Below are 27,446 nucleotides of genomic sequence, written 5' to 3' on the forward strand. Positions count from 1 at the left end.
TCTCTCCAACTCAGCAAGTGATTCTGTGAAAAATTTCTTTAACATGCAGAGTAGTTATTGAGGTATCATAAATATGCATAACATATTCTAAAACAGATACAATCTTTTTGAATAAATTGCTCTTGTTATGAGTTTCTAGAATTTTCAAGTTGGAATTCAGAAGAATTCAGATTTGAAACATCATTAATCTTTGGGACTTGATTCTGAAAATAGCTATACCTGAAAAGAATGCATTTGCCATATTTGCTGAAAAGAGTTAGGTCTGTTCTTGTGTTGGTGTAGGCACCTGGCTGATAAAATGTAATTAACATTTTAGAAACTTACTTGTGGTATCATACTTGAAAGCACCATGAAATAGTTCTGTTATTATTTAAGTGTCTTGAATTTGGAAAAAAAAAGGAACCTTAAAAATAGAATTTTCTTCTAGGCTTTAGGTCTTCATAATATGCAGTTCTGTAATTGCCATGAAGTAGAAGGAATCAAATTAAATCATATAGTTCATGTCTACTTCATAAGTACAGTATTTGTGAATATAAAATCTCCTAATAGCTACTAACAAACCTTTTAAATATGCACTGAGCACAAAAAAGAAGAGATGCTGCTTCAGGTACTATCTTGAAGATGGTGGTAGGATTTGCTTACAAGGTCAGTGTTTGGGAGAAAAGTTTTCAGGTGTTTTCCATAACCATATGTAGAATGAATTTCCCTAAAAAAGACATAAAGGAAAAATGAAAAGTAGATGTTGAATTCTTGTTTGCAAAGATAGAGCTAGAACTGTGTCAGTAAGCAGGATTTCTGTTTGCTTCCAAACCCACAAAATATTATATTTCCTTTTGTTCAAAAGAAACCGAGAGATCCTTCAAAAACCAAAACTTTTTTTGAACGTCAAATATTGGAAAATATTTCAGAAAGCTTGAGAAGGAAAAAAAGGTTTAGTGGATGGATGATGGTGAATCAAATTTGAGAACAGGAGGGCAGTAACAACATGTTTGGGAAAGTAAGAAAGCTCATAGAATTGCAAAGCCTAATGTCAGTAGAGACATTTAACTGGTCTGACATCCTTCTAAGTTGTCTCTATTCTAAGCTCAGTAGTCGAAAGGCAGCTGTGCTACTACAGCCTTCTGAAGAAGCCTGAGAACTATCATGCACATGCACAGCTTTTCCCAGTGGTCACTGACACTCTTAGACAAAGAAGGGTGGCACTTCTACTTCGTTTTTGTCTGTCATCAAGGACCAACCATTTGTTCATGTTATGCATTTTTTCTGCTGGATTTAATTATTTGAAATCTGGTATATTTCCCCTGTTGGAATGTGATTACATATCTACTACAGTCAAGCCTCCTCTCAATTTCACTTTATTGAAGTTATGCATTTCTGATCTAAATCTCTGGGTCTCTCTATTCAGGCCTGGAATGGTTTTATAGCTCTCTTTGCATACTCTGTGGTTTGTCTGTGTCTTTAAAAAATACAGGAAAGATAACTGTGTATTATTTGTGTCATCCATGGTCTATGCAGGAGGGCCTGTTTATACCAGCACCACCTCCTAAAAGCTCATAGAAAAAATTTCATTTTAGCATGCCATTGTATTTCTTCAGAAGCATGCCATTAACTTTAGGAAAGCAAAACTCCTTTTCATTTGCAGGATTTACAGTTCTTATGTCTAGAATATTTCCTATTTCAAATAGCTCTATAATGTATACTCTAGCTTGACTACTTGCTTTTCTGTTTAAGTCAGGTTTGATGGTAAAATGCTTAACTGCCATGTAACAGTTTTGGGATAATTTGGGTTGGTAGGGACTGTACTGGTCTTGAAGACAAATGTGCTTTATTTTCCCAGCTGTCTTATTTTCTTGCTATATAAATAATATTGTTGACACGGTTGGCCCTAACTCCTTTTAAAACCTTAGTTGCATTACAGGTAACAGTAGCACCAAAAGGAAGGAGGAGAAGTGTTAATTTTTGCTCTGTACTTTTACAGAAGGAATTAATTGCATTTGAAGTCTTCAGCTTAAGAGAGATTTCTTAAAATCTGAGGAAAGTACTAATTTGAGTTTGTTTTCAGATGGTAAAATTACTAGCTTTCAAAGTTTTCCTGTTAGGAAAAGACTGCAAACACCCTTTCTAATATAATCTTCTAAAGCTTAATGACAAAGACACAATTCATTAAGGAGTCTTGTGACTGTTTAGAACAGCTTTTATGTAGCAAGTGTACTAATCTTGTGAAAGCCAAATGTAATAAATACTTTCATTTTTTTACAAGATAGCTAGTTTCAGCAGTATAATACATACAGCTATACTCTGTTTGCTTGAACACAATCTTGTATAAAGGTATCTTTGTTAATTTACCTTATGATGCTCAAATGACTTAAATTAAACAAAAAGAATTATAGAAAATAGTTGCTTATAGAAGGGCTTAGTCTAAGCAGAATTATAGCAATTTACTAGTGAAGTTGTAAAAAAGCTTGCAAAGATGAATAAGTACTTAGAGATTTATATTTGAGGTAGGAAGAAGTAAGTAATATTGAGGCAAGTCACAGATGTTGAGATTGTTTAGATCTCTATTATGAAGTTAAGTTTGATTTAATACTTTGTGTAGTCTATTGTTTTACTTCTTTTGCCTTCCAGACATGCGCCTGCCCTGTTCTCTGCTGTCTGCTGTATTCCACTAATCCCTCTCTGGTTTAAACTCCTGCGTTGTAGAACAGATTACAGTTCTAAGGCCAAATCACACAGGCTCCTCCACTCTGTAATTTAAAAACATATGAAAGAATCAAAAATCTTTTCAGGTTTGACTTTTTTGGCAATTCTTGCTATTGTGATGAGATTTTTTCATTAAGCTACATAATCTTTTTGCTGTCTCAGTACTGCAGATTCTTAGACTTAAGAGTTTTATTAAGGTTATCAGCATTTCCTCTGCTAGCTCACCTGGCCATGTCTGTACTGCATAGCAAGCTGGGCTCTCTCTAAAATGGTGAGGTAGCCCATGATGCTGTTGGTCCTTCAGTCCTTGGTGTAGCCACTGAAAGTATATGACTCTGCATTTGTTCTGTTCTGTATGTCTGTGGAAGGACTTTGATTATATTGACCTGAGTTTTGCTGTATATTTCTCTTTACCACTTTAAAATGCCTCTCAGCATCCTTTGAGTTGTGCTTCTGGCAACAGCCTTTGTGATTCCAGAAACCTTGCTAAGAATAGTGGGCTAGTAGCAATACTTTCTTAAAAGAAAAATTGGCATGATATAATACTTATGTAACATCATGATCATCCCACTTACTATGATGGGAAGTTGTAAATTCATGTTAATCCCTTATAAAAATAGCATATGAATTTTCCTTAGCTTCCCATCAGCTTCCTCATGAGAAAAATCAGCTTGTTAAGGATGCAGGCTGTTTACATCCCTTCTGAAAATTTTCTGGTAATTGGCATAATTAGGTGTTTGCATTGAAAGATACCTTTCAAAATTACCTTTTAAAATTTGGAAATTGCATTCTAGAGTGAGGAATAGCTTCTTTCATTTAATTCTGTAAACTCATTACAGAATCCTTTCCTTCACTCAGTAAATTTAGTAGTGGTAATTGGACTTTGCCAAACATGTATTGTACTACACTGGAAACTTGCATTCAAATTGCAAATAAGGAAAAAATGTGAGACTAAGAGGATTGCTGCTATTCTAGGTAGAAAGATTGTTTTTACTCTTCCTGAATTATGAGGGGAAGTAATTTGCAGAAGAAAGAGCTGAATTACTTCCCTTCTGAAGAAAAAAAAAAAAAAAGCAAAAAGAACCAAAACAACAATATGGCAATAATTTTACTTTGTTTCTCTGTAGTTAAAGACTTTCCTTTTTTCTGGCTGGCTTCCTCAGTTGTATTTTAACCCTACAGGAAAAATGCTAATTTGACATATTGTGCATTTACAATACATATTCACCAACGAAGAACTTGAGAAAAGATTGTGTCTGAGGGAAGAGAAAAAGAACATAAACTAACACACACTAAAGTGAGCAATAAACATGTATTAGGAGAGCCATCTGTGTTTTGCCTGCATGGATCTCTTTGCATGTTGTGCATTGTAGTTTCTATCCATGAAGCACTTTCCAAATGAATTTAACTACCTACATTGGCTGACTCGTCTAGAGGTTCCCGCAGCTTTCGTCTGCTGCGTGTCTCCAACTGTTTGTTTCTTTCATATTGGAGAATCTGTGTGGAAGAAACATGATACTATGAATTTTTTTCCTTCCTTTAAAGTATCTGTTAAGTAGCATACCTTTTGTCCTGAGAGCACTCAACCCAGGATACTTACCCCATAGTACTGTATTTCTCAGAAATGGTTATTAATACTAGCTTTGAAGATAGTACACTTATAATTAAAACCACAAGGAAAAAAATGTAAATAATATGTAGAATACAGCAGTCCAAAACAGTTCAGTTAAAAGGGACCTACAGATCATCTAGTCCAACTGCAATAGCTAGCCTTAATTCTTTTAAACTAAAATTTAATAGTTTGTGCTTATTTTTATCCAGGAATACACATAAGGATTACAGCAAGGATGTCAGCTATGATTTTACCCCTGTGTTTGTGTGTGGTATAAACAGGACACAGGTGATATTTTTGTAGGCAGATGCCTAAGGAGGAGTAGCACAACTCTGGCTGTGTTGGGGTAGAGTGGAGATAGCTGACCACTGTGACTGCTCTGCAGGATGTGTGAGAAGAGCCATGGATTTGCAGCACAGAATTCCCAGTGGCTGCAAGTTACTGATCAGGTCTGTAAGCCATTAATGTCATCACCATAATATGTCATCATCAGTTAATGGCATCTTCATTTTCACATCTGAAATATCTCTCTCTCTTTTTGACCCAGTTTCAGTGAATACTTTTAGTATGTCTTAAAATACTTTTAAGCAATTTCTTTGATAATTAAGTGTGAGTGCTGAATGGTTGTGAATTATGAGTATTGGCTTTGCCCTTCACTGTGTTATGTAATCCATCAATGTATTTCCAGTTCATAATTTTCCTCCATTTTTGGCATCTTTTTCAATTAATGTCCTTGGTTCACTCATTTATTCTTGTGTGAGAGAATTTTTTCATATTTTCCTCTACATTGTGAATTTTGAACTAGGAAATAGAATTACTGCAGTATTTCATTTTAGCAGGATAGAACTCACTGTTCTTATTAACTGTTTGTTAAGTATCTATAAATGATGGTGCTGTCTTTAACAGCACTTTGAAAGGCCATATTGTTCTTATTAGATTCTTCCTGCTGTACACTGCTAACAAAAAACTACTATCACAGTAGTTTTTTGGTGTTCCATTACAGGTTTTTCACTGATGCCTTAATAAATCATGCAGTTTTCTCTAATGTGTCTTAGGGAATTTCTATGTGTATGTTTTTGTTTAAATACAGGTGTATTTCCTCGATTTTGTTTTTGTTAAAAATCCAAAAGTCTTAGATATCAAATAAATTGTAACTACTAGAATGAATCTCCTATTTATGAAATGTTATCATCAGGGAATATTCAGAGCACACAGCAGAGTCACTAATAGAATCCTCACCAAAACTAGGTGGTGAAGGTGTAGATTCTGTAAGTGCTTCAGTTATGTAGTGGTTGAATTTATATTATTCAAAATGAAATATAAAGTAAGTGAAAAAGGTTCCTTAGCAGATCGAACAAAGGTATTTTGTACACAGGTGCACAGTCGACAGTACCTGCTGTTAGTGGTTCTATTCTCTATCCATTTTCTGTGAAATAGTTATGTGGAGGACAGGTCTCGAACAAACTAGTGTTAGGAGCAGATTCTGTTTAGGTAAGTGCTGAAAGCAGACCAGAATGATGAAAACTCTGAACGTTTTTCAAGTGTATTACATTAATTTAAAATTCTTTCATGGCTAAGCTTCAGGGATTAAATCAGGAACATCTAATCAAGTGTGTTTTTTACTGGATGTGGCTTGGATTAATTTTGTTCCAACAATCAGTAAGAATAATAACCAAGACACCTTATGCAGCAGATTTCCCTGCTCTACTCTTTGGTCTGTGTGGAAAATCTGGTAGCATTTCTCATGCACCGGATTGTCTTTCCTTTGAAGATTCAAAGGGCAAGAAAAATGAATTTTAAGTATTGTACACTTATCAGATCTTACTTAATTCTCATGTTATTCTTTGACATAATTATACTTAAAATTAAGTTCTCATATGGTATTGCTAACACCAATGGCAGTTTTAGTTCTTTCCTTCACTTGATATGACACTGAACCCATAGGTAACTTGAAGGACTATATTTAATGATTGTTTTCCAGTTGAAATAGTTTTCATTTGAATAGTTATTTGAACTTGGGCATTCCTGTGCAGTATTTGGGAAACTGGACCAGATGGGAGCAGACCATTCCTCTTTCCCACCTATCCTTGAAGACTCACTGTCACATATAACATGGTCTTCAGGATAAGACCAAAGTAAGGAAGATGATGCTTTTTACAAATTGTATTTCTGAGGATCTTAAAGATAAAAATGAGTTTTAATTTGCACTTGTGATAATTTTTAAAAGTTGTGCAGCAAGGTGCAAACTGGAACAGATCTTTAATTAAATGCAGGGATTGCTGATGTCCAGTGCACTCAGGCTAGAAAGGAATGCCTCGAGGCTGAGGCTCTGAAACACTAAAAATACCTGTTTTTGCAGTTTTACAGTTATTTATATTATGAATGGTGTATTTTGCTGCAGCTACAGTTTATACAGTCTTTGAAAGTTAAGAAGTTCCTTAAACAACAAAGAAGAAAATATAGAAAATCAGAATCATAAGCCCTTGCTTTAATGGCTACCTAACTTTACATCTTTTTTTTAACATTCTTCTTTTCCATAGACACTTTTGTTTGCATTTTCTTCCATACTCACTGATTTATAAGAGAGTTCTTTCATTCTTAAAATTGAAAAGCTTCTGCATTACATAAATGGAAAAAACTAGAAATAGGATTTATTTTTACTGTCTTGATCAAAATACTCAAATATTGGCGCTTGTCTTGAGATTCTTGCACTCTGTGTAATCACTGGATATTTCTCCATTGCAGCATTGACTCAAAGTTGTATGCATTGTAATTTAATTTTGAACAGGAGCTCCTGCTTTGATTTTGGACATGCTTTATATCAGTTTTGGGAGGTGAGGTTAAAACATGAGTTCTGCTTTAACTCTAGCAGTAACAAATTCACTTTGCAGTGAGACTTGTACAGTTCTTTTTCTACAACACTATTTTCTTCCAAAGTAAACTCATAAATCCTCCCTTTTGACCATTTTGTTCTTATGGGCTGGAATTTATCTGGTAATTTACATGTACATTTGTTTAACATTTGAACTTAACATTCCATATGCTATGCTGTATTTATATCCAGATCTTAAAAGGTCTTGAGTACAGATAGTGCACAGAGAACCCTCCTGCTGGTGTGTCACTCAAGTCAAAGTCCTGTTAGTCTACCACTACGACAGCCTTTACAAGAAACATCTATGAAATTTATGTGAAAGGAATATTTCTGAAATCATTCAGGAGTGTTTCAGAGGAGGGGATTCGTTAGATGGGATTTCATTGGAGGAAAATAATGAAAAACCTGAAAACACTTAAACAGCAAGTTTCATGGTGTCATATTAACCTCTTTCCATCCTTTTCACGTGTCTGTTACACTGTGATATAAAGGTGTAGATTTAGAAGATCAGTCATTATGGCCCAGAATCCCTTTACCCAGCCTTCCTGGCAATATTTGCTTTAGAGGCAACAAAATCTTGTGTCTGGTCTTGCACAGTGCATGCTGCAGCATGCCACAGCAAGACAGATGGCTTATTGGTATCAAACAGCTTTTGCGAACTAATTTTCAACCAATCAACCAGACATTCACAGGCTATCTACCAAATTATAATTAAACCTTCTTCTGGCAGGTGTTCTGAAATCAGGATATAGTTTCATGAGTTACAGAGGTAGGTGAAGGTCCCCTAAAATAACACATTGCAAGTGGCACGTTGCCACACGTGTAGACTGGAAGCAATGAAGCTGTTTCCTGACTAAACATGTAGATGGCAGATCTCTTCAGACTTCTGGCAGCACTGCTGATTCATCTCTCCATAGTACTTAGATGTTTATGTTCAGCTAAACCCTGTGTAACACGGGGTACACTTTGTAGCTGAGCTATCCATTTGCTACCCTGCTAGCCTCGGGGTCATTTGTTAAGGCACTGCCTTCAAAGCCTATTACTTCAGGTGCAGAAGAAGTGTTTAATTGCTGGGGTTAACACACAAAAACCGCATTGATTCTAATGCAGATATTCTGGAGCCATTGCTAGCTGTACTTCTCTGCATGAGGATGCAGTCTCAGCTCTTTTCTAGCTGCCCTGAAAATGGAAAGGAATTGGAAAATCAGCATCAAATTGGATAAATTGTGTCCTGAAATCTTCTGATTTTGTAAAGTCAAAATTAATGTTACACATCCTACTCATTGAATCTTTTTTCTTGGGAGTTAACAGCCAGACGAAAACCCAGTGGATGTATTTATTATGGACAGGTCTGTGATTCTTTTTATCAGATGTAGCCAACCTGCATACAGAGGGGAAATGTTTGGTTAAATGTGTTGACAGTATATGGTAATTCAGAGAAAAGCAGCCAAGTTCTCTTGAATGCTCCAAAATATTTCCATGAATGACTCAGGCTAGTGGAGTGGTAAAAGCCTTTGGATACACTTCCAGAAATCTGAGCAGCAGTGTGGATGTAATTACACAGGGCAGTGTAGCTGTGCACTAGGGATGATGGGATGCAGGCATGACAGTTCAGGTGTGCTGAAATCATGGTGGTGCTTTGAATTCCCTTCATGTATTATGTCAGTGCTTGTATTTCATGGAGATTTCACAGCATATTCTGAGTTGGAAGGGACCTGGCAGGATCATTGAGTCCAGCTCTTAAGTGAATGGCCTATACAGGGATTGAGCACACGACTTTGGTGTTAATAGCACATGCTCCAGCCAACTGAGCTAGTATCAGTATATCTAGCCTAAAACCAGGATCTTCTAATCCAGCCATAAACAGAGTTTTACTAGGTTTTCAAGCTCATACTTATGGGTAGGAACTTCTGAAAAATGCAAGGAATGCTATGTAATTGTTAAGTCAAAGTTAATATATTATCTACTTCATGATAATCTCTAAATCAACTTTACGATCTTAATGAATGTTTTGTTGTGCACAGGTTTTACCCTGTGAAAATGTTTACTCAACTTTTGCAGTTAAAGAGAAAAAAATTCTTTCCCATGCATGAAATGAAAAGCACATTTCATGCTTTTCTATGCATGAAATGTGCATCTCAACTGTCCTAATAATTATGTCACTTTTTTAGACAACTTAAATTTGTTTCAAGTCAGAAATTATATAGGTAGGTTGTATCTCTAACTTCACAGTAACTTTTCAGGGTTTTTTTTCGGGGATTTCACATGATTGGTGCTATGATTGCAAAATGTAAAAAGTGTGTTCAGAGTCTGGTTTTCAAAACTGAACTCTTTGTCAGTTCCTAAAGCAATAAGTGATTTTAGGAGTTAGTGACTGTTGTTATAATCATTCCATATCTTTCTTTTTACTGAATTTCACTATTCAGTCAGTTAATGAGTGAGGATTTTGTCTATATAATGTAATTTAATTCAGTTACACTTCAACATGCTAGTTACCTTTTTAAAAAATCCTCTCCAAAGGTTTCATCAATCTGTTCAACAATAAAATCTCAGCCTCAGTAGAAATATCTGTGTGGTACATTTTTAGGGTGTTCTATTTCCAGCACAATTTTTTTCTAGAGGTGATTTCTACTTTTTTCCTTTTCTCTTTGTCCTGTAGAAACTATTGCTTTTTTCACCTGGCCCAATGTGGTAACTTGCTGCTGCTCCTGAAGAGATCACCTTCTCCAAAGTCTTGCTATTACTATGATTGAATTAAACTCAAAGCAGGAATTCTTGAACTAGCTGTGCAGTTTGCTGTTTCTGTTCCAAACCTGAAAAGGATCCTGTGCCCTCAGAGTGTATCAATAATCTTACTTGTTCCAATAAAAAAATATAATTTTCTCTACAGGCCCTAGCTCATCTTCCTCAGGTTATGTCTGTTTTCAGCTTGCTGATGCTTAGGTTATAATGAACTCTGGTTTTATTTAGTGCAGGTACCCTATAGATCAGAGCTCCCCTGCTAATAATACTTTCCCATGTGTGCTGATAGGCTGTTTTAGGAGGTATCCCATATTGCTAGAGTTAGGTATATGGAGAGAACCTGTGAGTCTTCTCATTCTTTGATCACTTGACTCATAAGCAAATTTAAAGACGAAACGGATCTATTGATTTTCAGTGGTTTCTACAGTGAAATTGAACTTGACCCTGTTCTATGTCAAGCTTCTCAGTAAGTTAAATATCAGGCTCTTTAATATTGGAGTGAGTTGTTTGCAGTCAAAATTGGTAGCAGTGAATTCATTAAGGGAGAGAGAGAGATATTTTTAATTAGATAGAAGAGAACAGGAAATTAACAAAAGCTTGTTGGTTTGGTTATTACGGTACCAAGGTACGTTGCATCCAAGGGACAGCAAAGCAATTCTGTTGCAGTTTTGCTGATCTTTACTGGAAGCTGATGTTCAATTAAACTGTTGTATATTGCATAGGTGGCTTCTGCTTGGGAGAGTTTTATTGTATTTTTCCTCCTTTTTGAACAGAACAGTTCTACATTTTATATATTGACAGCTGTTCATCTGTGGCTATTTCTTAACTGTTTTTTCTGTGATCAGTTTTTATTTTCTCACTATACACATAATCCAGATGTTCTCTTAAAGCATATGAGCAATTTGGAGGATATCCGTAGCATAGCTTACTAAAAAGGCTTCTATTATAATCCATTTATTGCAAGTATTTTTATACCAGCAGAAAAAAATAACCCTCTAAGATTTTTTTATACTTTCAGTTACATTAGTATAATATCATGGAAGCAAAGTCTATTATCAAAAAACCATCTAAGTTAAAAGATGTTATAATAGGTTGAATCATTAATTTTTTTGTTACAGCTATTGAAATCCATCTTTTGCTTTAGAACACAGTTTGTCATGATGTCAGTATCTTCACCAATAGTCTTATAAAGAGTTAGCATGTTGTTAGTGATCATAATTTTCACTTTTCTGCTTTATAACTGTTTTTTGAATGCAGAGAGAGAACACTTTTTTATCAAAGTAAGTGTAGAAAGAAAAGGACCGAGAAATAAAACTAAGACAGAAATCCAGTTATTGAATCTTGCAGTTCATCAAACTTTGTTGAAAGCAGATTTTCATATTCTAGGCAGGCTTACTCTATTGAGATTGCATTTGTTTAAAAAAAATGTAGTGACTTTTCCTTGGCACTCTTTATTTTTCTTAAAAAGATTATTCTTTTGTTAGAGAAGAAGAGACCTCTTTGTTCCCATGGGCATCAGCAATGATTAAGTCAGTCCACAAGTCCTTTGTTAAAGCTAAGCAGAGGTTATCTTGTTTTGATTAATAAAAGCAATACTTGCTATGTTAAAGATTATCTGCTTCAGCTGTTTATCAGCGGGATAAGCAAAGCTATTAATTTCAGCTTTAGGCAACCCACAAATGAATAGTCTGAGTCCTCATTTTCTTGCAGTATTTTTAGCATTAACTTGATGTGGTAGAACACAAAAACCCAGTATCATTTACTGCAACAGCAGCTAATTTTGTGGAGGATTGTATCTTGCCTTAACTGTAAAAAAACTACTGTGATTTTGGTCTGAAAGCAGTTCCATTCTGCAAGTTACTCTAAGGACCTGGCCATTCTTTGAAGTGCAGAAAGATATTATCTGTTTCTTGAAGAACATTAACTGAAAACACAAAGCTGGAGGATTTGTGTATGAGCCAGGATAAGGAATTTTATAGCAGAAACAGATCTGTTCCTGGAGTGAAAAATGGTAGAAGTCTGAAGCATAGACATAGAAAAAGGAAAAAAGATAGTCCAGGAAAAAAAACTAGTTTAATGCAGGCAAAGAGACAGAAAAAGGAATAGACTTTCATGCAGCATGTAAATCATGGGAGGTGGTGAAGTTGAGAGTAAGGATCCTGGGTTTTCTGTGATAAAATGCAGAAGACTGGAATGAGCAAAGAGAAAATATCTGAATCTGGAGAGGTAAATTATGCCAACAACCAAGACTTGCAAAGATGTGAATTATGGAAGAATTAAATATTTATAGGTGTAGAAAAAGTCAACAGAAATGAGTTATTCTACTTACTTAAATAAGTTATTTCTACTCCTTCAGTATTTATAGCCATACTTTAGCCATGAGCTGTGTGCCTTCAGATTTCTATTTAGCCTGTGTTCCTCTCCTTGGATTTCAGCTGCATTTTTGCTTCAGCAGCCTGTTCCATGGACTCTCACATTACAGAGAGAATTTACATAAAGTTCTTCCAGTTTAATGAAGTATTGAGAAATGCTAGTTTGAAATTCAGTGTTTTGAATCAGGAAGTGTTTTATTTATTTTCAATCTTTTTCCAAATCCAGCAATACTAGTGGCTGCTCTTGAATAATCTTGGCTTAGATTCCATGAAAAGATTTTGACAGCTTCATTTTTCTGTTAGAGTGAAGCTGGGTGGTGAAGATTTCATTATGAAAGGTGATAGTTCCATTAAAGGTAGTTTCATTAAAGGTATTCAAAATCCCTGCACTAGCTTTCTGCTGGATTTGATCAATGGGCAGTCAGTCTAGTGAAATCCAGTTCTAAAGAGATTTTTTACTCCTGATGGTTTCTGGCAGTATAGAGATATGCTTTAGAGCCAGCCTTTGCTGTGGTCACTTCATGGTGTTGAGCCTTGGTCTTAGATGGGATTGTATTAAGTGGAGCCTGAAGGGTGATTGTACTTGGACAAGGTAATGTGCAAAGGATCATGATCAGTGCTCTAGCCTATTGCAAATTCAGTGTCAACTTTTGCCAGACTTTGAGGTCTTTGTGCATAGAGTAGTTGGTACTGTGATGGAGAAGGTGAATTATTAGGAATGCACCTTTGAACCTCATCAGCAAGCAGTGTGTTACGGAACAGCTCATCTTCACTCTTACGTTATCTCTCTTTCATCAGTCAGTAGGCACTCCTTACAGAGTTGTATCTTCCTTTCCTGCCATATTGACAACTATAAGGTGTTGACAACTGTATTTACCAAATAATGCTGGATTTGCAAAGCACCAGTATCACTGTGGCATTGCTCTGTCCATAGTGCTTGCTCTCTGTCTCCTGTGGTATGTTATCACCTGCAGCTGAGCCATGATCTGAGCTGTCTGGGCCAACTACATACTCCAAAGACTGGATGTTTTTCTGACAGCTTCAGCTTTTTACCAGTTGGGATGTGTTAGTTGCCATCTAGGAGTGCATCTTCTTGTGCAGTTTTGTCTGAAAAGGATCCACTTGTTTTGCACTAAGACAAAAGTAAAGCACAGTAAGTGGGGATGCTTGGGAGATTCACTTCAGAACTCTATTTGTAATCTAAAATAAATGTACAACATAGACACAACCAAACAGCCTCAGTTTCAGTGGTGAGACACAGAGGAGGCTGGTGCAGGCTGTACTTTCTCTGTCTTTAGTGGGAAGAGCTGTCATGCATGCGGAGTCAGTGAGGCATTGTGACTTCTAGGGAGCAAATAGGTATTGGTGGGTTTTTGTGTCATACCTTCCATACCATCCTGTGGCAGTTCAGTCCACATGTGTAAAGCATGTATAAATACACAATCCTTCTAATATGGAATGAACATTGTATTTTGCATTGTTTTCATTTTGGCATAAACTTGTGTTCTGTTGCAAAGTCAAGAAAAGTGCACATGAGCTTTTAGTGCTTTTTAGTATGAAACCTCTCAGAACAGTTCTGTGCAGATGGAAGCAGGAAACAGAATTGAGATCTCACATAGAATTGAAGCAAAGGACGACTGAAAGGGAGCCCAGAAGCTCACTGCACTCCACCTGTTCCCCAAACTAGCAGTGGCATATCAGTGGTGTTCTAACTGGCTTTTCCCCCTCAGTCTTTCCTGCAGGTGTTTCAGTGACAGAGATTTCTCAGTATCTACAGATATTGTGCAGCACTTCTACATTATGACCCAAGTTATATATGTTCCCCACTATATAACCAAGATACAGCTTGTTTCAAATTAGGCCCATTGCTTTTTTTGCTTGCTAGTCTAGACAGAAACAATTTGTCTTTCTTCTTTCAGAAGTCTTTTCTGTATTTGAACATTTCTCCATAGGCTCTGTTAGCCCAAAGACTTTATTTAGGGCTACTGCAATTTATCATCATTTGGTTTTCAGTAGAATATATTAAGAAAAGCCGATTTTCTGTCTTTTTAACTTTCCACTGATTAATATTGATTTGCACAAAATGTCTAAGAGTGGAAAACCCATGTAGCATATTTTATGTTTATTATAAGGGACTAAATTTTAATCAGTCATTATAAAATTGTGTTTTTCTTTTTTAGAGAAAAAAAAGGACATTTGCTCCCTCTATCAATATCAATAATATCAATATGAATAATATCAATATCAATAATATATATATATATTAAAAAATTGGGTAAGAGCTAGATCTAGGGTGTACCTCCATTATGTGTAGAAAAAATCTCTGAAGATATTTCATGAAGCAATGCAAAAAAATAAACTATGTTTTCTGAGAATGATGAAGGGTATGTAATGTATGGCTGTGAATGTTTTTACATTTAAGTAATTCTTGAAAAATTGTTCAGAGAACCCATTCTAAACTTATCTAGTAAGAAGACTCACTCACTATTTTGGAATCATTGTGTTGATGTTTCATGCTTCCCGCACGATCTTAGAAAGCTTGCCTTCTTCCTTCTTAGGAAAAGTTTTATTTTTCAAGAGATATCACTGCTGGGGTATTATAAAACTTACATGAATGTTTTGTATTAACGGATAAATCATGCATACTCCCAAATATATGCATTTTCTGAGAGGAATTAAAAATGTTTTGTAGCCTTGGACGTTTGGTTTCACGAGGCAGCAAGCTCAGATACAATTTATCTTTATAGCAAGTGGATTATGATGAAAAATTCTGACCCACATGGGTTTTAAATTATCATTATACATTATTTCTTGGGGGAATAGGGTCTCAGTGCCCCAGTCAAGGCCTCAAACTGCTTTGCACCATGGCTGTTACATGGAGGCAAAGCAGAGGCACACTCTGCCAGGTGACCTTTTATTTGAGGCTGTGACAAGGCCATGGGTGCTGGAAGAAGGTGTTTGGATGTCTCTGGGAGCAAGTGTGTTTTAGCAGGTGGCTTTACAATCTTCTAACATTAGTTGCCCTCTATCTTGCAAATACCAGATATAAAGACACGCAGGAAAAAAAAACTGTGTGAAAGAACATACTAGGTTGTTTAAATAGAAAGAAAGTATTTAGAGTACTGCATACTGCTGAGTAAATGAATGAACAGTTTAACAAAACCAAAATACCAAGTTGTCTTGCTTTTGCACAGCACAGTCCAAGAATTAAAGGCAAAGCCTAATGAATTTTTCATTTGTTTTGTTTTAGAACGCCAAGCGTGTACATCTATGGCTGGATCCAGCGTCCTTCCCTCCAGCGCGGCCGGTATCAGCAAGGAGCTGATCGAACTGCAGCACCTCATCCAGTTCCCAGAGGAGGTTGCCAGCATTCTGACTGAGCAGGAGCAGCAGCTCTACCGCAAAGTCTTACCCATCGACTACCTCTGCTTTCTAACCAGGGATTTGGGTAATGCTGAGTGTCAAAGCAAGCTGCCATCTATTAAAGCTTCCATATCTGCTACTATTCTTTCTTCTCCCAATGGCGAACATAATGCTGTAGAAGATCTTGTGACAAGGTTTAATGAGGTAAAACAAAACTTTTAAATTGCTTTTCATAAGGGTTATTACCTGATGTGTGGGTTAGTTATTTCTACTTTATCTCTCAGAGCTGAATTTAGCTGTAACAACAGATTTTTAAAATACGAGTTAAGATGACCAGGGATTTAGCTAAATAACTTACACTGAATTTCATAGGAGCTATGTGACCAATTTGCTCTGTGAAGCTGGGAAACAGTGGCCTTTTTCTTGCACATTATAAAGTAAACATGAAGAAAAAAAATTACAGTTTTCTAATTCTTTGTGTGCATACTGACAGTATGGGGTACAGTTCCAGTCAGTTTATTATTTAGTTTAGGCGCTGGAGTTCTATTTATTTTTTTTTTGGATTATATAGGCTAAGCATTATCTTAGGAGTCAGCACAGAAATATTGTAAACTAGAATTTTCTGTATTTTTTGTAATATAACTACACTAATCTGCACTATTTATTTATTTAATCACTGTGTGTGCCTTGAGCATTGTTATACAAAAAAAGTGTCACTTGGCATGACATTTTCACAAGCCAAATGTTGAGTTCTTTAGTTAGATTTTATTTTTAGGAAGATGGTCTTCTGACAAGTTTAATAGAAAATTGATTAAGGCTTGAGAAAATGGTAAAAAAAATCCACCCAAAATCCCAACCCAAATCAAAATCAAACCACCTAAATAAAATCTCATGTTTTAGATACAGAAACATGGAACGGTTGTTTCTTCTTTTTTTTGGGGGGGGGAGGGGGGTGAGGAGAGGGCGGTGCAATGCTATCAGTTAGCAGTTTCTAGAATTGTAGAAGTGGAATAAAGTGAAAATATAGTTGATTAGTGCTTTTTTAGTTTGCCATCCACTGCATTCTTACAGTGGGTGAGATGAAAATCATACAGGTAGCAAAAAAAACAGGATAAAATTAAGTAAATATAGAAGAATGTGTATTAACCCCCAGTGAACATTCTCTGTGTTAGGCAAAGAAGAATCAGTGAGTGAATATTTAACATGTTTCAAAGTGTTCCTTATTCTTGCATGTTAGTGAAATTTAGGACCTAAATTGGGGTAAATACATTGGGTTCTCTCACCTCATTTAATTATGGGAACATACATAAGAGTTACAACTACAATATCCAGTCTTTAAACAGAGCCTGAAAATAGTTTGAATTAGGACAGTAGCAGTACTCAAGAAGACTGTGGCTGGTGTGTGTGGAGAGGACTGTAGGTGATGACCCAGCTGGGCCCTCCTTCCCATGGAGCTTCTCTCACAGTGATCACCAGGCTGAGGCCAAGGGAGATGAGGTGCACTGGCCAAGCTGTGCTAAAACCTGGTGAAGCACAATACCAGGGCAGTTTCTTGAGGTTTTGTTGTCATCAGCTGCACAAATTAGACTGACTGTGATTGTGTTCTGACATTGAAGCGTCACAGGATTGGAAAGCAAGTAGGTCCTGAAGAAGTCTTGTCAGAAATGACTGAGTCTGTTCCATACCAATGAAAACTTTAGAATTAAAGTTGCCTTGTGATAAAATACTCAGCATTATTTTTTTAGTCTTAGAGGTTTGTGACTTTGCAGTTTTTGTTGTCTAGCGTTCCTTGTTTGGTAATGGTACAGGATAGTTTTTGATATAATTTGAATTAATTCCCAAATATTCAGTGCACAGATTCTTTGGTATTTAGTGCAATAGATTATTTGAAGTATAAGCTGGAATAACTTTTTAAAAACATAGATGTTATATGTTTAAATGGAGTTATTGTACAATATTTACTGCTTGTAATAAATCACTGTTTTGCTATACACTTTATCTTATGGTGGAGTATATCAGTTGCCATAGCCAATCATGAGCGTGAACTCTCAAAATGTCTTTGTTTATAAATGGAAAGAAAATTCTTGTATGAAGAGTCATGATTTTGTTGGCAAAACTTAGTGAGCACTTGCTGATTTTTTTGGCATTGCCTATAGAAATACTGAAGTGTATTTATAATGTGGGAGCCAAAATTACTTTTAGGATGACAGACTTCTGATACATGATGGGGGGAAAACAATTTCATGTCATTGTTCTGCTAAATTACAATTATATTATTTAGAGTATTTTTCATAAAGCAAAATATTTTAGTATTTTTTTCTGACAATATATATTAAGGAGGACTACTTTATAATACTTGTGTAAAATGCCAGTTAATCCTGAAGATTTTGGGCTACATCCACCATGTATCATGAGCTATAAATATAGCCTGTAGTCTTTCAGGTTTGATTAAAAATGTAATTGCATGATAGTGGAGCCTTGGGCACAGCACGTACTCAACGGTGAGACACAGCTCATACTTCATTTGCTGCTAATAATATCCAATTGATCTTAAAGTCTCGTCAGAGCAAGACTGTAGACCAAGCTAAAGACAGATATTCTTTCCTGTTACTAAATGTAATTAAAAACTGATTTTGAATTAGTGGCTAGTGTGAGAGGATTAGAGTAAAACACAGTAACATTTACCTTTACAAAACTACTGGCTCTAAGTCTCTAAGACTGTGCACTTAATAGTAATATATTTTTCTGCTCTGGTGGAGCTCTGACTATAAGACGTTTAGTTTTCAAGGATGTAAAACTGTAGGAAGAAACTGCTGAGATTCTGCAGAGCCCTGGCAGCTGGCAAGTTAGGAAATGGTACTTAAGTGTGCTTTAGGACCCTAACCACTGTAACATACTTTTTTACCATCTCTCCTTGTTGCCTACTGTGCCTTTCTCTTCTTCATTTAGTTATTTTTTCTCTAATTCTTGTATGACATGAGTTCACCCTGCTTCTTTACATGGAATGACCTGTGCTCCTTCTTCAGTGTCGTATGCCACTGTCTTCCCGGGATTCTGTTTCTTTTTCTGTCTCTTTACTCCCCAGGCTCTTGCACCTTTATGACTGACTCCCAACCACTCTTTTGCCTGTCACCAGCAAAGCAACCACAGAGACACAAGCACAATGTACATGTTTTAAACATTTATATTTATGTAAACATTTAAAATTATTTCAGTCATTGCTTTATATAAACATGAGAAGAGTATCTTGTAACTTGATCTTTCTGGCTTAAGCTTCAAGTAAAAGAAAACCAATAAAACTTTAAACAAACTGAAACATTTAATTTTCCATGCTGAGATATGCATACAGAGCAATTGTGAGTTCTTAGATTGAAAGTTGCACCAGACTGGAAGATCATTCAGATCATTCAGATAGCTGACTGAAGGTAGTCCCACTACTGAACTGAAAATGCAAAATAATAAGTCAAATGCATAAGGTGATTTTCTTGAAAGATATGGTTGCCAAAAAATAAACTAGAAAGGTAAAAAAGTTTGAACACTGCCCTGCGTACTGGAGTGGGTTCATCACTCACTAAATCATTCTTAAATCAGTAAAGTTAATTAAAATACGGTTATTTAGGACACTTGGTGATGTTAGTTTCATTTCTAATTGTTAAATTTTGTAAGGTTTTTTCATTGTTCATTCAAAATACAGATTTAAACCTCACTAGCAAAACAGAGACATATCATTTAACTGAAATAATGGAATGTAAATAAATATTGCACTCTGTCTCTTAGTTCAGCATTTTTTTGCAATGCCTAAATGGGTTTGCATAATGCTTTTAAAAAGATTGTGTTTGTACAAATATCAAACTCTTTCCAGTCCTTGTTTGGAATAGTGTTTAATCAGATTTAAAATGGTAAATGTTCTCTGTAAGGTTATATAATTTCACCCAAGTATGTAAAGTAAACCATCTGTTCATAAGATATGCAATTTAAAATATTCAGATTTTAAAAATTCATGTGAAAATTATTTTGCATATTATACCAGGAGCCAAAAATAATTAATAATTAGACCTGAGTGAAACCCATGTAAAAAATTCCAATTCTGTTTTATACACAGAACTGTGTATAAATATATACACAGATATTCATCAATATGATCTGACAAGTTTGTGCACAGTTAGCAGTGCAGAGGAACTTACTGCAGCCAGCTATTAGTGCTTTTGCTGCATACTGCTAGTGTTTTTTAATTACTGCTTTTAAAGGGAGGCATTGGACTCTCCTGATACACTAAGAATTCTGCTTTTTAAGAAGATGTTTTTCCCTCTTGCTATAATTACTGTGTGATATCTGATGAAATTATGTTTCGTGTTCTTCAGATTTTACTCAAATTTCTTGGTCTTTATCAAACAAAATTGCAAAAATCAGAATGACTTTGTTAAATGGGTTATATATTGCCATGCTTATCCTTTGGATACTATAAAAATAATTTTCCTGTTTTGTATGCAGAGACTTTTCATCTACATACTTTATTTCATCAGTATTAAAGTTTCTTGCTTTCTTGCTCCAGTGTAGTTAGTATTTAAATCAGGTACAATTTGTTATAGAAAGATATCCATGGCTAATGAATGGTATGTACTGTAATCTTATCTTGTGGTAAAGCAGAAGATTTTGTTTTACTTTCTAGCAACAGTAATTGTTAAACTTCAGCCAGGCAGCTGTGTTTGGTAATTTCACCTCTGCAAGCTGCATCTCTCAAGTATTATGAAGTGCCTAAAAATGTAATATAAATATAGAAGGCATCATTTCTTCCATGTAGCATCACCCACTGAAGTACGTCTCTTGGGAGTTGCTGTAAAAGTTTTACAAACTGAAGCGCTGGCGAAATGAGTGTAAAACACTGCAGATGATAAAACACTGCACATTGCAGGTGGAAATTGGTAATCATTTCCTCCCTCAATAGCATCACTACATTTACAGTCTCTCTAAAATATAAAAATAAGTTAATTCCCATTTTAAAAAAATCACATAATACATTCTGTGAGAGCTATATAGAGGACAGTAAAGAATTTATCTGTATATAAATATAAATGAATATATATATTCATATATATGTGAATTATTGTAATATTGAGTATTAGAAGACTAAAATAAGAGAATGAGTGAAGAAAATCCATGGCAAATTTAAGGATACAGTAATAATTCTACATGCATTTAATGCTGTTCCTTCCTGTGTACTACATGGAGTGAGGTTCCCATAGAGTGAATGATTAGCAGTCCTGTAGGTTGCACTTGTACGGAGATTTAAGGTCATGTACCATAACTTGAGGATCAAGTTCCATCAGGGGTGTCTCTTTCACGTCCTTTTTTTATTAGTAAAAAAGGCTGAGCCTCAGTAATAAGCTATGTCCTGCCCCTAACCAATCAGGAGATTTTTGCCTGCATATAGATTTGACTTGAAATCAGTGATAGTTTAAATAATTAGGTTATCAAAAACAGGTTCATTTTACATTTTTAGTGTCTGATATATATCTCACATGTTTAAAAGTAAAAAAATAAATGTAACACTGAGTAAAAATATGCCTTTTTCAAAAGCATTAGCAATAGCTCACCTGAATTTACTTGAAGTCTTTGGTCTAAGTGAGATAAGCCAGAAAAACTTGTTAAAAAATTAGTTATTGAATACAACAGATTTTGGTGCAATTAAAGTAGTAGAGGTGATATAAAAAGGTAATTTCAGAAAACCTGAAACTCTACAGATCTTTTTGTACTAAATTGTAGTACATACTGCTCAGTATAGCTTGCATTGCCAAGACATCTGGTGCAGGTCTTTTGGGCTCAGATTCAGATTTTAAGGAGACTTTTCAAATGAGGCTACTTTCTATGTATCTGAACTTAATCTGGCTCGATGTTGTTAGTGCTTCTATTAGGGCACCAGAAAATATTTAAATCTTACACAAACATCTACTCCATTTTGCTTGTTTAGTACTTCATATTAGTGTCCAGTAATCCTGAAAGACAGTTATTTTTTATCCATCTGAATGAAAAGACTGATGTTGCATCAACTTGTTTAAGTGGATTGTGTGTTAATGTATTACTTTTCTTGTGTCTTGCAATCATGTGGGTTATCGTAAGGAAGCCAGGATACATTTTCTCATGCTTTTCAGACTCATCAGCAGTGCAGCGGAAATCTAATAATAGGTTTGCTGTGATGATTCCTGTTCTGAAGGGAGCTTAAAATGAGTTACATAAACAGAACTATGTAAGTCAAGTGTGAAAAAAAAAAAAGGTCAACTAAGGAAATAATGATTACTTTGTTGATACGTAGATTGTGATCTGATGTTAAAGTGCTCTCCAACACAAAAACTTAGTCCAAAAAGCTTTACTGCTCATTCTGACAAATACTTGCAATGTATTTTGATCTCCTTGGCAAGGCTACTCCTGTGCACTCTTTGGCTGGGATGTGCTGTGTGTGTTCAGGCACTGCCTGAGTCCTGAAGCTCTCGTGCTGCTGTCCTGGCAGCTTGGCACCGAGACAGCTGATGGTGCTTCATCCTCAGGTCAGGTGTTCTGGCTGGAAGGTGGAAGGTGGATCTGCAGGCCAGCCAAGAGGGAAGTGCTGCAAGAGGAGGGGCTGTTCTGTGTCCACTTGGCTGGGGTGTCCAGAAGTCAGAGCTTGCCAGGGTGGCGCTTCCCTTTGCTCTCTTGCCCCACTAGAAAATCCCTGGGTTTAGCGACAGAGAAATTGTGCCACATCAGAGTACTGGCTGTGCTACTTGCTTGCCAAAGTGGAAAAAACAGAATTCTGAATTCAGCTTCCAGGTGAATTCCATAGCCACCAAGAAATAAGTAAAGTTCTCTGCTTTTCCTTTGTGTGAGGTGCATCTAGCTCAGCTGTACATGAATAGCATCTGAGGAAACCCACTTCTGAACTTCCATTTCAATGAAAATTTGATAAGTTTGTTATTTCTTGAATAACAGTCTACCATCTGTTCCTGATTTCCAGGAAAAATTAAAATACCAACATTTCTAAAGCAGGCATGTTCATTATTTCTCAGGAGTGGTTTATATTTTAGATGCTCACTTCTGTCCCCTGATTCTGCCCAATCTATTTGCCTTTGCCCATTCTATTTTAAAAGATTCAGACACTTTATTTTACTTCTTATTTAGTGAAAGATGTTTTAAATGTTTTCTACTCCTCTATTGTTGCCCTGCAAGAGGAGTGAGCATGAACTTCATGGTGCCTTTTGTACCCTTCTTTTGCTCTTACATGTTAGACAGTATCTCAAGGCTGCAAAGGCCCACCCATGCTGCCCTTTATATTTTTTTTTGTGTTTACAGATCATAAAAGTTCATCATACTGTTTATTGTGGTCTTAAACTCTCTATTAAATAGAATTTCAGCAAGTGGCTGCCTTAGTTTTAAAGGTTTTCTCTTAATGGAGAGCCTGAAGTCAGTTGCCTTTTTAGACATTCTTTCTCAATTTTGATACTGTTTTCTCCTGATCATTACCTCTTTCCTATCTTAGAATAAAATGTATCTGTTTAAAATTATATGATTCTTTAAAATTTCTAAAACCATATTAATCAAATCATTACTACATTTGGTATCTCATAGCAAACAAATGGTAATTTTTTTGTGAGATTGCATATTTAGCAGTTGCATTCCCTAACAGCCATTTTGGGAAAATGAGAATAGTATCCAAAAATAATATGTCACTTTATTCTAGAATACAAAAACAAATCTGTGCCACAGATCTGACTGTTCTGTTTCACAGTTTCTGATTTTTTAGTGAATTGATTTTATTACCTTTTTTTCTGGTTTTGCCCTCTTTGACTCCCATGCCATGCAGTGCTATGGTGGTTTGTATTTTCCATACCTTCCATATTTTTCATACACTTCTTTGTTGATTGAGTTTTTATATTTTAAGAGTAAGTAACTGATCTCATTAAATAAAATTTTAGCTGAATTCAGATTCTCATTCTGAGCTGCTGCGGTGGTTAATGTGCTGCCCCTGATGCTCACAATGTGTAAGAGCATCTCCATAGTCATTGTCCTCACTCCTGAGTATGTTCCCAGTGAAGGAATTTCTTCAAGAATTCAGTCCTAAAAGTATGATTTTTTGCATATAGGGAGTATGACTTTTCTTCTCATCTGGACATTTCTCATTTATTATTCTTGATTGATGTGGCCATCAGACAGGTTAAATAGCAACTTAGATTCTTCATACTCTTTGACTGTCCTCCCTCAGGAGTGGGTGGCTTGGAACAGCACCTCATGAGTCTGTATAGACTTGCATAAATAGAAGCCCTACATATATTCAGTGGGGTTATTTTCCTGTTAGTACAAATGCATTTACATTGTATTTCACATGCTTGGTTTTTAAAATAAATGTCTATGGCCCCTGAGGGGTGAACTAGCATTTTCCAATGTTTATAAGTCTCTCATCACAGTGGTATTATCTGTAAAGACTTGAGTCCTTCAGGACCAAAGAATGGAACACAGTGTCAGTAAACAATTCACGTTTATTGCCTCCTAAGTGTTTACACAATGACAAAAACCAAGCCTCCAGGGAGTCATATTGTAAAAAGAAACAGTTGGTTTAAATTAGCTTTCCATGTGAAATATAGCTACTTTTTATGGATGTTGTGGGAACATAACTGAAAGAAAAATCTGCACACTGATAATTTGTGTTGATTTTTATTTGTGTAAATACAAAGAGAATTGTGTACTAAGTTGATTTCTGATTCCGGCATTAATTAATTACCAAAAATAGGTTGGTAGTATGGGTGTACTTTGGAAGATGGGATTTCTTTTTATTTAATTTGTGACCTTACAAACAGATATTGCAAACTAGCTGAAATGTTCAATGCATATAGGAATTAACAGAATTGTGCATTAAATGCATCTAGTTTTATGAAATGAACCAAAACAAAAAAATTCCAATTTATCACCTTTCACTGTTCCTATTGTTAACAAGGGTTATTTACTGTGGGGCTGAGATCTATAAGGCATGTTAATGAGAATTTATATTGCAGATCTCTTCAGCAGCTTTAGAAATTAGTGCCAGCTGAAACTGTCCATTTTCTTCTGTGACATTAATGCATATTCAAAATATTTTATATTAAGAGGCAGTAGTTTTTTTGTTTAATGAAAGTTTTCCTGGACTAGTTAATGATTTAACTGATGTGTTGTGAATATGTCACTGTGTAAGTTGTGTTTGCAATGCATATGTGATTTGGCTATGAGTGTTTACATGGAATTTTGACTGATACCCTCCTGATGGAAGAAAGGAAACCAACCCACATTATCTGTCAAGTGTGCGTGAATGCTCCAAGTGACATTGCTTTGGCTGACCCAGTTGTCTGTTTGGTTTTACAAGGTAAGCTCATGGGTTACCTGGCTGATCCTGACTGCAGGTTCTATGGAGGAGAAACGAGAAGTCTTCTCATACTTAGTACATGTAGCAAAATGCTGCTGGAATATGGGCAACTACAATGCTGTAATGGAATTCCTGGCAGGACTAAGGTACTGGCAACTCTTTTTTTTTAAATGGCTTTTCAGTGATAGGTTACACTGCAGCTTCTGTTAAGCAGATGTCTCTGGAGGACAATGAAGCTAAACAAAAATCCATGGGTAAGCCACATCATCTCATGCTGTGACTTTCTGGTAATCCTTTTTGGAAAAAGGAAGCATGCTAAACCCTTTTATTTTCTCAAAATGCTCTGAAGACTATCTGTTTTCCTGGTAAATGCTGAATATGTTGCGTTAGAAAACTTTTCTTTTTTTTTTTTTAACCTGAAACTTTTTAAAAGTGTAAAAAGAAGGTAGGAAAGCAGTTGTGGTTTATCTAGTGAGCTATGACTAATGTAGCTTGGTATTGGAGTCTCCAGAACATAAATGAAACATAATGATGGTGATGCTCTAAAGGGATCAGTCTTAACTGTGAAAAGGAAACTACCCCAAAATGACAAAGAACCCCCAAAAAGACCAAAAAGCCAAATCTGGTTTTTAACTCCTCTGATTTACTTATACAGAGTGACATTGGGATCTCAAGCTATCATGGTCTTAGGTAGAAGGACCTGCATTATCTCAAGGATGAGAGAGCAGGGGCTCAAAGACAGCTCATTGTGTGCTTTCCTCTGGAATGACAGGTTCGTGTAGGGCCAGGGGAGCAGGAAGGCAGTGCATTAGTACTGGCAGTTCAGAGGGCAGCAAATGGGACTGAACAGGGAAGAGTTAAGATCAAGTTTTCCATCTCTTGGCTTTGACCCTCATTGTATAACATGTTTGTGTAACAAAGCTCTACAGTGTTTGCATTGCTGTTCTTTGTGGTTTAGTAAGGATCTCATTGAGCTATTTGTTTATGGTTTTGGTATATAAAGCTCATTTGAAGCACTCATAGGCATGGGGAGTATATTTCAGCAGAATACGTCCACAGTCTCTAAGCCACGTAAGTTATTAGGGAAAATGCAAAGCCAATTAAGGGCTCAATTTTGTCTCTAATGCATCCACACAGCACAAGAGAGGTGAGGAAGGCTGATGAGCAGCACTTCCAGGACAGGGATGGCAAGTGGTGTTAAGGACAGTCTGTTGTGAGTGTATCTTTGGATCTTTTGGTATGTCTGAGGCCAGGGGTAGGAAGAAAGGCCATATGATTACATGGACATACAGCTCAGACGGTAATAGAACTCCCAGAGGTACTCATAGTCCTTGGGGCTATTTCTGTTGGAAATCAGAATTTCTTTTTAGCTACAGCTGTGCACTGGTGCCTGAGAGCTTGAACATGGTTCTGACTTCTTTATTTCTGTGAAAGTAAATATTTTGTGAACAAATTGGGGAATAAATCAATGTAATTTTTTAGTAGTAAATTTAATTAAAACCTCCCAAGTTTTTCTAGCTTTATGGATTGTTCATAATACAGCTGAAGGAATTTGTAAGAAACACTCTGGTTTATCTTTATGCTGTTTCCTTAATCTTTTCGTATTTCTTTATGGGCCCCTAGAAGTTTTATGCAATGACACAATAAAAATGTTAGAAAGCCTGATGGTATGTTTTATGCAGCTGGGCTTTTATTAAAATGTGAAATACTGCTCCAGTAGATCAGACTTCTAGTTTTTCATTTTTAGTTTTGTTCTTCGATAATTCAAAGGGGGGAATTTTCATGAAAATAATTGCCTTGATTTCATTATAATTTCCTCTACTACATATATGCTGTGGGTGTTGGACTTGAAGGTAAATTGTTGAAATTTTTTTAATAAATGTTGTGATCTCTTCTTGCAATAGGTCAAGAAAAGTTTTAAAAATGTGGCAATTTATGGACCAGTCTGATATTGAAACCATGCGAAGTCTGAAGGATGCTATGGCACAACATGAGTCATCATCTGAATACAGAAAAGTGGTCAACCGGGCACTCAATATTCCAGGCTGTAAAGTTGTTCCTTTCTGTGGTGTATTTTTAAAAGAGCTCTGTGAAGTTCTGGATGGAGCATCAAGCCTCATCAGACTCTGTCCCCGATATAATTCCCAGTATGAAACATTAGAGGTAAATGAGATGAATATTCTAAGATGTTATGTTCTTAGCCAATGCTTTATTTTATATAATCTTGCACAAAGGCATGATCTAATTAATACTTTCTAAACCAGACTTTTACTAGACAGGTCAGTTATGTGAACCTCAATTTAATTCTCATAGTTCCTTAGCAATTTAGATTTGGTTGTTTCTATGTAGTTCAGTATCAGAGTAATGAGAAATCAGCATTAGTAATAAAGGATCTTGTTTGTACTTTGGACTAAGTATGTA

At 35.8% G+C, this 27,446-nt stretch overlaps 1 protein-coding gene across 2 annotated transcripts in view; it reads left to right on the top strand.

Annotated features, from left to right (window-relative positions):
- Positions 1-27,446, top strand: part of PLCE1 (phospholipase C epsilon 1) — a 139,576-nt gene that overhangs the window by 72,082 nt on the left and 40,048 nt on the right. For both annotated transcript variants that reach the window (XM_086900675.1, XM_023929631.2), the window contains 3 exons: positions 15,549-15,865; positions 25,026-25,171; positions 26,930-27,188. In XM_086900675.1, the coding sequence (XP_086756801.1) occupies positions 15,549-15,865; positions 25,026-25,171; positions 26,930-27,188 (722 nt within the window). The remainder of the gene's footprint in view (positions 1-15,548; positions 15,866-25,025; positions 25,172-26,929; positions 27,189-27,446) is intronic.

Source organism: Cyanistes caeruleus, chromosome 8 (assembly GCF_971803275.1).
Source record: "Cyanistes caeruleus chromosome 8, bCyaCae1.hap1.1, whole genome shotgun sequence".
Taxonomy (NCBI): domain Eukaryota; kingdom Metazoa; phylum Chordata; class Aves; order Passeriformes; family Paridae; genus Cyanistes; species Cyanistes caeruleus.